Below are 12,584 nucleotides of genomic sequence, written 5' to 3'. Positions count from 1 at the left end.
ACCACTACTTGCTTGTGTCTTTTTGGAATATTCTGAGCCCTTTTGGAGATGGGGGCATCTTATTCCCTGGTTGAGCAAAATGCTTTGGGAATTTTTTCTTGAAAAGTGATGTAAATGTATCCAAAATTGATAATAATGAGATAAATGATGATGATAATAATAAAACTATTAGTCACATTCAAAATATTTGTTCATGATACTTATAGCCCAACAGAAAAGGGTGCCCTTTGGTGTTGTGTACAGTAACAGACAGTGGAACCAGAGAATGGAAGAGACTGGAGCACCAAACCAGGGCTGGCCCACCCATGAGGCCAACTGAAGTGGTTGCCTCAGGTAAGAGATTGGTAGAGGGGCACCCATCTCTGTCTACATATGGTACTTGCCTCCCCTCTCCTCCTCCTTTCGCTCCCTGGATTGCAAAGGAAGAGGTGGACAGAGAGGAAGAGGAAATGTTGAGGGGTGGGGAGTGCTGAGCTAAAACATGGAGAATGGAACAGTAGAGGCTGGCAAATCATCAGGTAAGGGAGGTGGCATGTGGTATGCTGTTTCAGGCATTGGGAGAGCTTGGGCTAGTCCTGCCCCAAAGACACAACTTGTGGTGCGACTCTTGTGCTCCTCATTGGGCAGGAGGTCTGGTCTAGAGGGTAGAGCCTCCGTTTGCCTGAAGATAACAGCTGAAGGTCGCCAGTTCGAGGCCACCGGCACCGTGAACGGCGAGACCTTGAAGCAGGTGACAAGCCGAGCTGAGTTTTTCCATCTGCTCTTTGGCCGCCCTTCAAGTGAGATACGAAGGATTGTCAGCTTGCGTGGGAGGAAACTGGAGGCCAGAATGTGATACCAGATCATAAAAGGATCCATCTGAAATGTTGTAGTTTTTGAAAGACAGAACCTTTGTCAATTGTAAAAATCCCTATAGGGATTTAGTATAGCCTGCCTGTGTAAACCGCCTTGAAATAAAGTCTGAGGAGAAATCTGAAGACCATGAAAGGTGGTATATGAATACCTGTATTATTATTATTATTATTATTATTATTATTATTATTATTATTATTATTATTATTATTATTCCCTCCACCACCCCAACACCCCCCCTTCCTGAATGAACTCACATTGGATATCAATCTTCACTTCTTTTTCACTTCTCCCAAATGTGTTTGCAACTTCACATTTATAAGTCCCAGCGTGGTGCTCTTCGACAGGGTTGAATTCAATTTTGGGGCCCCTCCATTCATAACTCTCCGCATGGTCCTTATACCAGTGGTACTGAACAGGCGGGTTGCTGCTTAGGACTGTACACTCCAGAGAGAGTTTCTCCCCCTCTTGGATGGTCTTACTGGGCGTAGCTTTCAGCTCCTGTCCTCTGGGAGCATCTGCCCAAAGCAAACAGAATGAAAAGAAGCAATCAGACGTGCTATGAAGATATGAAAGGAGCAATATGGCAGGAAAGGAACTAAGTGCTTGACCCTGAGTCAGACCTTTCATCCAGCTAGCTCAGTATTGCCAACACAGGCAGGGATCTTTCTTTGCAAGACGTGAAGATGCCATAAACTGAACCTGGAACTGTCTGCAGCGCTGTCACTAGGGTTTTGTCACCCAGTATGGGAGGCCAGTGCGTCACCTCCATGACGGACCTCCTCCCATGCAGTGGGCGGGGTAACGCCCTGGGCAGTGAGCATGGCCACCTGCTGGTTTTTTTGGCTATAACTTTTGATAGACTAGAAAAATTTCAATGTGGTTTGGTTCATTGTATTCTGCATGAAATTCTGCTTCCAATGATATATAATATAATGGTATCATTCCTAAAAACTGCAATTTTAACCATTTCAGCCAGTAGTGGTGTCAAAGCCCCCAGTGCGCGTCACCCAGTGAGGCCCGCACTCCCCTAGCAACACCACTGACCGCCTGCATGTGCTTTATCTGGTACTAAAGCAAAGCATGTGCTTTATCACTAAGTTTGGGATTGAGAGCACAATCCTATGCTTGTCTACTCAGAAGTAAGACCCATTATCTTCAGTGGGGTTTATTCTCAGGAAAGTTGTGCATAGATCTCAATTATGACCCATTCAATTTTGGAGGGACAGGAAGACTGTAGGGTCAGTCTCATTTCCTCAGGACCTTTTACACCCTGGGCAAGATATATCAAAATACAGGATTCTCCACAAATGCCTAATGTCAGGCCTGCTTGTGCCTGATCTTTCAGCAGTCCCTCTAAAAGCCTTGGAAGCAGCGAGCTTGTGACTTCCACTGACTTTTATTTGATATGCCCCTGTCCTTTGGACTTGCTCAGTGGGGCTTGTACTCTGTAGTTAGGGAAGCATAGCAGGGGAAAATGTATAACTGGAGAATAGGTCCATATGGAACATAAGAACATAAGAACAGCCCCACTGGATCAGGCCATAGGCCCATCTAGTCCAGCTTCCTGTATCTCACAGCAGCCGACCAAATGCCCCAGGGAGCACATCAGAAAACAATAGACCTTCAAGGCCTCCTGGGAATTGTAGTTAAGAACATAAGAACAGCCCCACTGGATCAGGCCATAGGCCCATCTAGTCCAGCTTCCTGTATCTCACAACGGCCCACCAAATGCCCCAGGGAGCACACCAGATAACAAGAGACCTGCAAGGCCTCCTGGGAATTGTAGTTTAAGAACATAAGAACAGCCCCACTGGATCAGGCCATAGGCCCATCTAGTCCAGCTTCCTGTATCTCACAGCAGCCGACCAAATGCCCCAGGGAGCACACCAGATAACAAGAGACCTGCAAGGCCTCCTGGGAATTGTAGTTTAAGAACATAAGAACAGCCCCACTGGGTCAGGCCATAGGCCCATCTAGTCCAGCTTCCTGTATCTCACAGCGGCCCACCAAATGCCCCAAGGAAAAGGAAGGCAACATGGGGTCTACCCCTGCTGCAAATGAGGGCACTGGCTGGAATCAGGGGCTAGAGAAATAGGTACGTATTCTTCCTTTCTACAAAATGCAAGACCAGTTCCTCGATTCAGGGAGGGGGGCAGGTGAAGGGGAAACATTCCCCAAAACATGCCATCTCCATTCAATTTGTCCACTGCTCTCACTACTTCCTCATGTACTTCTGGTGAATTCCCAGGGCTGAATTCCTTTGTCCCCTCCAAAGTACTTTCCATTCATGGTTTCTTTCTTCTGCCCTGATTTGGATTATGCTGCCCTAAAGCCAAATCAGAGTAAGGTTTGCTTCCTGCTCCTGCCTTCACTCAATGACGTGACCAGAGCTTGGGCAAAAACAGGAAGCAATGCCCATCTTAACACCCACACTGTCTTGAAATTCCCTGTGCAGAGGAAAATAGCACATTGGGGGACGTTTATGCTGAGCCCATATCTCAAACATGATCATTTCCTGCATTCAGTTATTTTGCAATTATTAAATCAGCAATATTAGTAAATTAGCTTTCAATTGAACCGAAAGATGCTTTGTAACTCTCTGCACTCCCACATAGAGAGACTGACTGGTGGTGGCTTCTTAGAGTGACTGTATTTCTTGCTCTGGTCAGAAAGAGTCTTCTTTTCAGACAACTAGTCCCACAGTGCCCTCCCCAAACCCCCACCCCCCAATTCTTTGCACACTCACAGTTCACATTCAGCAGCAATGTACTCTGGGATATCACAGACCCATCCTGGTGACTCAGTGAGCATCTCAGAGTTCTCCCGTGGTCCTCCCAACCCGGTGTGAACGTCAGCGTAGTCTGGATCTTGCCCATTTCATTGGCTTCTTGTGGAGACCTACCACGCTTCTCCAACCCACTGAGAATCAACCTTAAAGGCTCGTCAGGGCAATGATAAGGCATCGAGCAGATCACTTTCGTAGTTTGCCTTTCTTTAACTTCCAAGGGATTGATTTCAATTGTAGGTCCTGGAGGTGGTTCTGCATTAAAAAACAAAAAAACATAATAATAACAGGAAGATACCAGGCCACATTTAGGGTAGTGACGTGCAGTGAGGTCCATGCCTGCGGTGGTAATATACACTTACTCCTCCTTTAAGCTCAGAATCTGAAACACATTTCCCCTCCCCCATAATTTTTTTTTTAAAAACCTCACCTGTGCCTCAACCACTTGGAGTTAGGGAGAGCTCAGCACTGGACCCCTGAAGCAACTGAAAAGCTGCCTCTTCTGGTGCTTTAGAGACCTGGCCCATTGCATGGGCTCCCTCCCTTTTTATGGCTTTTGCGTTTTTTCAACGGAAGAGAAGCAACTCCCCAGAATTTTTGATTATCTCCCTATTTTTTTGATTGGAAGCAAACCCTCCTACAAGATAGCCATGATTACAGCCTACCTGCTGGAGGCAAGTTTCCCTGCTGCCTCCTCAGAGATTGATGGCACAAACACTGTCTTTTTTTATTATTGGGCAAATGGAGGTTGCTCTCTCTGGTGACTTCAATTAAACAGTGTGCTCACTGTTAAGCGGATAAATGCCTGGTGCATTTTCCTTCTTGCTGGAGGACATTGAATCAAGAGCATTGAATCAAGTGGGCATTCAGGAATTTTAAAATTGCACCAAGCAAGGAGAATGGCCCACTGCTGCTTCATTACCCATTGGCAGATATGCCATGGGAATGTGTACTGCCAGATGGGGGAACTGTAGCCCCAGCAGTGGGTTGGTCACATGTGCAGCCAACCCTGAGCTAAGCTCCCTCTTCTACTGAGCAATTTCCTGCCACATTTTCCTGCCTATTGCAATTTTACTTAGGAATGAAATTGACTAGACCGGAAGAAGCCTGCAAAGAATGTCACCTATTTCTACAGGATTGGAGGAAACAATTACACAGGCCAACACACATTTTGCTTCCTTAAACCTTACACCAATTCCTAGGTATATTTGGGGTGCCGATTAAAAAAAATGGCATCCGTTTTGCCCTATCACGTCTAGTTTTGGAGACACAGCATCCCCTCTTTAGTGAATGGTTCAAGCAGCTTCCTCATGAGGAAGCCTACCCCATGACTTCCTCATGAGGAAGCTGCTTGAACTATTCACTAATTAGGCTGTACTATATCTCCAAAACTAGACGTGATAGGGCAAAACAGATGCCATTTTTGGAATTGGTACCCCAAATTCATATCAAACCACCATAAAGTTTGGGGAAAACGTTTCTGACCCTCAGTTTTGTAGGCTTGTGTTATGTGGTATTTTCAAGTGCTTAAGCAGAAGCACACAGAAAGCCTTGGTGCGATGGCAATTGCGGGCAAACCCCCCTTGTTATCGGCAAACCGACAAGGCTGCTAGTTCCCAGGCTGAAGTGTGACAATAGCTGATACAGCACTCTGTGAAGAAGCACCCATTGTTCTCACCCCTGTATGAGATTCTAATGTGGCTTTATCTGAGAACCGAATGTAGCAATGTTGCAAGTACAATAAAAACGCAGGAGGAGGCTAGTAGAATCAGCTTCTCTCTCTCTCTGCCCTCTCAACCCTCAATATGTCTGCTGTCTCTTGATTTTCTGTCTGACCATTCATTGCTTCTGCTCTCGCACCTATATCCAGCAACCTGACCCCTGGGCTTTGGTTGCTCCCCCAAAGGGTCACTGCAACAGTGTTATAGTTCGGAAAATGAAGAAAACAGTCTCCAAGAAGTGGGGGTTGGGGGAGAGATGGGAGAGCCTCAAGTCCTGGAAGGACTGTTTAATTGTCAAATGCCTTTTAAAATGTAAATTGCCTTTTTGTTTAATTGTCAAATGCCTTTCAAATGCCTGCTACCTATAACACCATAGCATCATTTCAGGATCTGAAATTGCCTTCAGTGTTGAAACTTGGAAAGGGAGGGTTGTGTGTCCCTCCTAAACGAACTGCTGTCTGGAATGAGGAGGAAATTAATATCCCTGCAAAATTCTTACCCTGAACATCAATTGGAACATCAAGAGCCCATTTATCTGCCTTTTTGGTTTCAAGCATCCCATACAATCTTGGCATGTAGACACCACTGTCATTTTTCCGGAGTTGGGAAATCTTCAGGCTGCAGTTTTTCTGCTCCAAATTCCCTACAAACCTCACCCGACCCTTAAAGGTGGGACTTGTGGCAACCATGTTGTTTGGGGGGTTCCTGGAGGCATTGTACAACATGGTGCCATCAAAGTCTTTCAAGTCTGTATTATAAGTAGGCTCAAAATACCAAATCAGTGAGATGATATCGAGTTTTAAACGACCAGCACTTGGATAGATGATGCATGGAATCACCACACAGGATCCATTCCAGGTCCTCAGAGAACTTGGGTTTATCTTCAATGGGTTTCTGTAACACAGGACACCTGAAATGGGGAAGCAAATGGGAGATGCTGGTCAGCCCCTGCTACCCTCCCAGAACAACAAGCAAATAAATATTTTGAAGCCACCTGAAAGCTCCAACTTGACATTCAGCTAATCACATTGCTTTGAAATACTTAATAACACTTAATACTTGATCACTTAATAACAACTGACTGTTTGCTTTTTCGCATACAGGAGGCTGGCTGGCATCTCAGATCTCAGAGATAAAAAAAAATAGAGCCAGCCTCAAATGGGGCAAGAACTAGCAGAAGGCTGGAGGGAGACCTGTCCCATACCACTTGTCTGCTTATCTTGGAATTGTCCCATACCACATGCCAGCCTATTTCCTCCACTGGTACACTGCCCAACCAGCCAACCACCCTGCCAGCCATGCAACCTTCACGGTCCTTGTCCAAAGGGATGAGAACCAAGCAAGAAGATGGTGGCCGAGGCACCCTACTTCCTCCTTCCCTGTTGCCAGCAACATGACCCCTCACTCCTTTTCATCATTCCAACAAGAGGGGGAAAGTGAAGCAACCCTCCACCTCTTTCTTCCCAAGTATCACCACCACTGTGATTCCTCTCTGGTTCACTCCCTTTCCCCTTTGAGAAGCAGAGCAAGGCGAGACTGAGGAGACTGTGGCAACGGCACCTGATCTCATCCACATGCCAAGCCTCTTCCCTAGGTCCTAAACAGGCTGGGTGGGTAGAGTCCAGAGAGAGAATGGAAGACACTCTTTCCACTCTTTCCCCTGGCTCTACCACTCAAACCCGCCAGTCTGCTTTGGGTACCTCGTGATGTCCACAAGTATCAGGTACCTCTCATTCATGGTCTAATAACTGCCTTTTCCTCCAGGTCTTACTTTTCTAGGTTTGAACCCTGCAAATACTTTCTCAGGAGTCAGTCCTACTGATCTCTATAGGAATTATCCCAGAGTGAAGGCATTATCCCATAGTGTAGCTTGTTATCCCTAGAAATCTTGGATATGTCCTTCAATCCCTCTTCATCACTCTACCTCCTAGACCAGGGGTGTCCAAAGTTTTTGGCAGGAGGGCCACATCATCTCTCTGACACTGTGTCGGGGGGGCCAGGGAAAGAAAGAATTAATTTACATTTAAAATTTGAATAAATTTACATAAGTTTACATAAAACAATATATTAAAGATGAACTTATATGATTGAATGAAGGTCTTGCAATAGCTCAAGGCCTATAAAAGGCCTTGCACAAAGCAAGGCTGGCCTTTCCTTTGCTGCCGCTACTGCATCACAGACGTGAAACAGCAAGCAGTGGAGGAAGCCCTCGTCCCACAGCTCATGCAAAGAGGTCAAACAGTTGCCTTCACGCTGAGAGCAATTGTGTCGGGCCAGTATGGGCTACAACAAATCTCTGGAGAGCCAGAGGCTCATTGGAAACTGGGGGCTCCTTGAGGGCCGCATTGAGAGGCCCCGAGGGCCGCATGTGGCCCCAGGGCCGAGGTTTGGGCACCCCTGTCCTAGACAAAGAGAGCAGAGGAGCTCCAAAGTCAGGCTCACTTTTGATGGCACAAATCAAACCTGTCTTTCCTTACCCGGGAGGAAGAGCAGCCCAAAGAGACATCTCATTCTGAGTTCCTCCAAGCACCAAGTCTAGGAAAAGAAAAATAGACACAATAGTGGTGACCCTAGTGACACCATGCTAGCAAAATGGGGGATATTTTAATCATCATCTGGGAACCAGGACATTTTCCCTATTATTTTCTCCTTGATCCAGCCCATCCTGGAGGCCAACTGAAGCACTTGCCTCAGGCAACAGATTGGTGAGGGGTGCCCATCTCTGTTAGTCTAGTTGCCTTCACTGCTCCTCCTTCTCCTTCCACTCCTAGATCGGAAAAAAAGATGAGGAGGCCAGAGAGGAAATGTGGATGGAGGTGCTGAGCTAGAACACTGGAGAGCGGAATGAGCAGAAGCTTGTACTCCATAAGGGAGGCAGCATTTGGGATGTCGCTTCAGGTGTCAGGAGGTCTTGGCCATCTCTGGTGCCTTCTCCTCTGGTTAGCTGTTATCTTCTGGGAATGGCAAGAGAGCTTGAATCTTATTTGTTGTGGCAGACTTGGCCACAGCAAGATGCATACTGCTCATCCTGAATTCTGGGTAGGGCAAGAATCTGAGGCAGCTTCACCTGCTGCTCCTTCCTTTGCCTCCCCCCCTTTCAATCCACATGTTCAGGACACCAGGACTCAAGGACACTGATTTTCCTACCCTTGCACCAGACCTTGCAAAACCTTCACCTCCCCTTAACTCTCTGCAGCCTAGTTTCAGCTGCAATGGAAGTTATCCAAACACTTGAGTGACTTGATTTGATCTTCAATTAGATAATCCCTTGAGCTTATTGACATAGTGGATAGTGGGGAGGTGGGAGATGGAGGAAGATGCCTGGGCTTTCAGCAACAGCTAGCAACTCAGGCTCTGACAGTCTGCACCACTGCTTACTTTGTGCTCAGGGGGTGGAAGGCTGACAAAGCACCCCTAGCTACATTTGGTTTCAAAATGAACAAGTTTAAAGGGTGGGGGGAGGGCAGGATGTTGTGCCACGGAACGATGAAATGCTGCAATCTAAATAAAATCATACAACACTAAATCTGAAAAAGAAACTGCATATCAATGAACCCCCATAATAATACTTCAAAACTGTATAGCAATGCAGCCTCTATAGCACTCTCTGTAGGTGAATGTCAACATTCCCATATTGCAGATGGAGAAGACTGATGCTGAAAGGGAACAACTTGCTTAGGGCTGCAATCCTATCCATGCTTTTCTGTGGGAGTAAGTCCCATTGCACCTGCACGTGGATTCTGCTTTTGTTTTTGTTTTTCCCCCCATTACCAAAGTTAAGAAACAAACTCCTCTCTGTGCTTTGCCCACATCCCTTGCAGTTTACTTACTTACTGCCTTGGCCTCCTGGAAAGTGGAAAGGCAGAATACAAATCTTTTAAACCAATAATATATCATTGTTTTGGATTAAATAAAAGGTGGGAGAGGGAAGGAGGGACCGTTGAATGGGAAAAACTTAACAAGGGGAGAAGAGACTGCATATGTGGATATTTAAGCAAGTTATTGACCTACATTCAGGTACACAAATAATCTGCCAAATTGCAGTTATCTGTTCTAAGTGTCAAAAAAAATCCCATAATATGTCAACCAGATGTTTATAAACCTTTCCAGTGGCTCATAATCCAGCATAACATCACAGGTTGTCATACTGCAAGTGTTATTGTATTCTTGTGCTATATCTCCAGTGCAGGGGGGGAGGTGGGCTTCCTTTCAAGCCTGTTTAATCCTTACAGTAACCCTGTGAGAAAAGGTCGGCTAAAGGGGAGAACGACAGGCCAGGGCTACCTGGCGTGTTTGCACAGCCGGCCTGGGGTTTGAATCCAGGTCTCCTTGCTTTGAGTTGGATGCTGTAACCACTAGACCACACATCTCTCCCCCCAGCTCAATCTTATGCATCCCTACTCAGAAGTAAATCCTGATGAGTGCAGAAGGACATACTCCCAGGTAAATGCATATAGGATTGCAGCCTTGTCCTGGTGTACTAGGTTCTTCTCTTGTAAACAACAGCCATGCAAGGAAGAAAATTGACTTGGATTGGAAAAACAGGATCAGGGAGGGAGGATTGAACCGTTGTCTCCACTACAACAGTGTGGATCCAGTCAGTCTCTCTCTCTCTCTCTCTCTCTCTCTCTCTCTCTGCAGCTTTAGCACCCATGGGAGCTTCTCTCCAGGGTCAAGATAGCCAGAGGGGTCCTGATCTGACTTAGGGCGATTGCAACAACTGATACTTCTTATTCTAAACAACACCAACAGAAAAAAAACTATGGCTGAGAACAAACAAGTGGGGCTTATTGTGGCCCTTCCAGGAAGAGAGACAACTGGAAAAAAATCACAAAGACAAAGACATTGCACCTATGGGGAAAGAAAACCACCACCACCCTAGTGACATCGGTGCACTAAGCACAATCCTCAAAGCCCTTAAGAAATATCTGGCCAATACAGGCACTGACAAGGTAACTGTTGAACAACAGCAATGGACCGCACCATGGTGATATCTCACCAGTTCTTCAACACTTGGGTAGAGTTCAAACAAGTAAGCATCTAAAACTCCCGGTCCAAACATCGGCTGGGCTGGGACAACACTGATAATGATCACCACCCAAGCTTGCCCTTCCCCAAAAATGATAACTTGCCCTTCCCCAAAGGAAGCCTGGGTGGTATCCATCGTTCTCTCCCCTGCCCCTTTATCCTCACAATAACCCTGCGAAGTATCCTAGTTGGAAATAGATTGTGTCTCGGTTGGGCCAAAGATGCAGGAACAATAGAAGGAGAAAGCCCCCTCCCCACCTGTATCTATGATGCCAGTGTCATCTTGTGAACCCTTCACAGAACCCCTTCCTAGGTCCTGGAGAGTGAGCTGTTTTCCCAGAATTAACCACTCATTTTCTTACCTATGCAGCGTGGGGTGAAGCTACAGGTGAGGTCAAGGTGCCAACCTTGGTTGCGGCCAGATAACCCTTGCGGTGCTGGGTGCGACTCTCTGGTACTGAATGCTCTGGAAGTCCCCCCAAGCTCTGAAGAGCGGGCCAAGAACGGCACAAGGTCATGTATCTGCCAAAGAAACTTGTCACAGTTGAGCGGAAAGCATCTGTTTTCACTGCTTCAGGGTTGGCTGGGTCTGCGAGGCTTGGGGCAGAGCTGTGCTTGCAAGAGGTGCCAGCAAAATGGGCTGGCCTCAGTCCTGCGCATGAGGTTCGTGGTTTTGCACTGCCTGCCTCAAAGATGGGGCAAGCATCAGGAGCTCCTGCATTCTCACTCTCATATTGAAATCCAAACCAGAAAACGATCCCAGGGCTTCCATCCAATCCGGCCCCCCACCCAAGTCTCAAATCTGCAACACCCCCTTTCCCACTAAAACACACTGATGGGGCCCATATAAGCTCATGACAAGAGGGAACATTTGTGTAACAAAAAGATTTCCTGGGTCTTGGGAGATGTAATTTTCCCAAGGGCTTTTGTAGTATGTCTGCACAGCACACACTAGCAAAGCAGAGGGGACAGGTCCGTTGACCTCCCCCTTCTCTCTGTCTGCAATTGCCATTCTCATTACCACCAACCCAGTAAGTCTACTGTAAAAGAGAAATGGGGGGTTGGGGAGCAAAAGGACTGGCAGGGAGGAGGTTTGGGGATCAGGGAGCTGGGTTATTTGAGAGGAGGTAACTTCCAAACTTCAGATTGGCTCAGAACATATGCGGAACCCTGTCTGATTTTTTTTTTCCTTTAATAATTCAGCTTTGTTTCCACACCCACATTTCCTGAACTTCATTCAGAGGAAGGCATCCATTTCTAGCTAGAGACACATATGGGGGCTAGCAGAGGATCTAGACCAGGGGTGCCCAAACCCCGGCCCGGGGGCCACTTGCGGCCCTCAAGGCCTCTCTATGTGGCCCTCAGGGAGCCCCTAGCCTCCAATGAGCCTCTGGCCCTCCAGAGATTTGTTGGAGCCCACACTGGCCCGATGCGACTGCTCTCAGCGTGAGGGCAACTGTTTGGCCTCTCGAGTGAGCTGTGGGATGAGGGCTCACTCCATTGCTTGTTGTTTCACGTCTGTGATGCAGTAGCAGCAGGAAAGGAAAGGCTAGCCTTGCTTTGTGCAAGGCCTTTTATAGGCCTTGAACTACTGCAAGACCTTCATTCATTCATATAAGTTCATCTTTAATATATTCATTAATGTAAATTTATTCAAATTTGAAATGTAAATTAATTCGGCCCCCGACACGGTGTCAGAAAGATGATGTGGCCCTCCTACCAAAAACTTTGGACACCCCTGATCTAGACAGTAGAGTTATGCAGTGATTCCAGCTTGTGGGGGGCCCTGGGGCAGTAGCCCTGCAGGGTGCTCCTCAAAACATATTCCCCAATGCTGTGGAAAGTGCAGCAACTGTTACCCTGCACATGCCTGATCTCATCTGATCTCAGAAGCTAAGCAGGGTCAGGCCTGGTTAGTACTTGGATGGGAGACCGCCTGGGAATACTGGGTGCTGTAGGCTTATACCATTATCTCAGAAGCTAAGCAGGGTCAGGCCTGGTTAGTATTTGGATGAGAGACCACCTGAGAATACCGGGTGCTGTAGGCTTATACCATGATCTCGGAAGCTAAGCAGGGTCAGGCCTGGTTAGTACTTGGATGGGAGACCGCCTGGGAATACCGGGTGCTGTAGGCTTCTACCATGATCTCGGAAGCTAAGCAGGGTCAGGCCTGGTTTGTACTTGGATGGGAGACC

The 12,584-nt window shown here is 47.0% G+C and overlaps 1 protein-coding gene and 1 pseudogene across 1 annotated transcript in view; one reads left to right on the top strand and one right to left on the bottom strand.

The window, feature by feature from the left end:
- The window catches only part of CD22 (CD22 molecule), a 22,340-nt gene extending 14,447 nt beyond the window's left edge, over positions 1-7,893 (bottom strand). The window contains exons 1-4 of the mRNA XM_066638824.1: positions 7,839-7,893; positions 5,861-6,271; positions 3,602-3,895; positions 1,110-1,370 (exon numbers count right to left, since the gene is read on the bottom strand). Coding sequence (XP_066494921.1) covers positions 1,110-1,370; positions 3,602-3,895; positions 5,861-6,271; positions 7,839-7,872 — 1,000 coding nt within the window. The 5' untranslated portion in view covers positions 7,873-7,893. The remainder of the gene's footprint in view (positions 1-1,109; positions 1,371-3,601; positions 3,896-5,860; positions 6,272-7,838) is intronic.
- Positions 7,894-12,230: 4,337 nt separating this feature from the next.
- LOC136661739 (5S ribosomal RNA) lies at positions 12,231-12,350 on the top strand (annotated as a pseudogene).
- The last annotated feature ends 234 nt before the right edge of the window (positions 12,351-12,584 follow it).

Source organism: Tiliqua scincoides, chromosome 10 (assembly GCF_035046505.1).
Source record: "Tiliqua scincoides isolate rTilSci1 chromosome 10, rTilSci1.hap2, whole genome shotgun sequence".
NCBI lineage: Eukaryota > Metazoa > Chordata > Lepidosauria > Squamata > Scincidae > Tiliqua > Tiliqua scincoides.
Note: the sequence above shows the minus strand (reverse complement) of the source record. Positions and strands in the feature narration are given on the sequence as shown.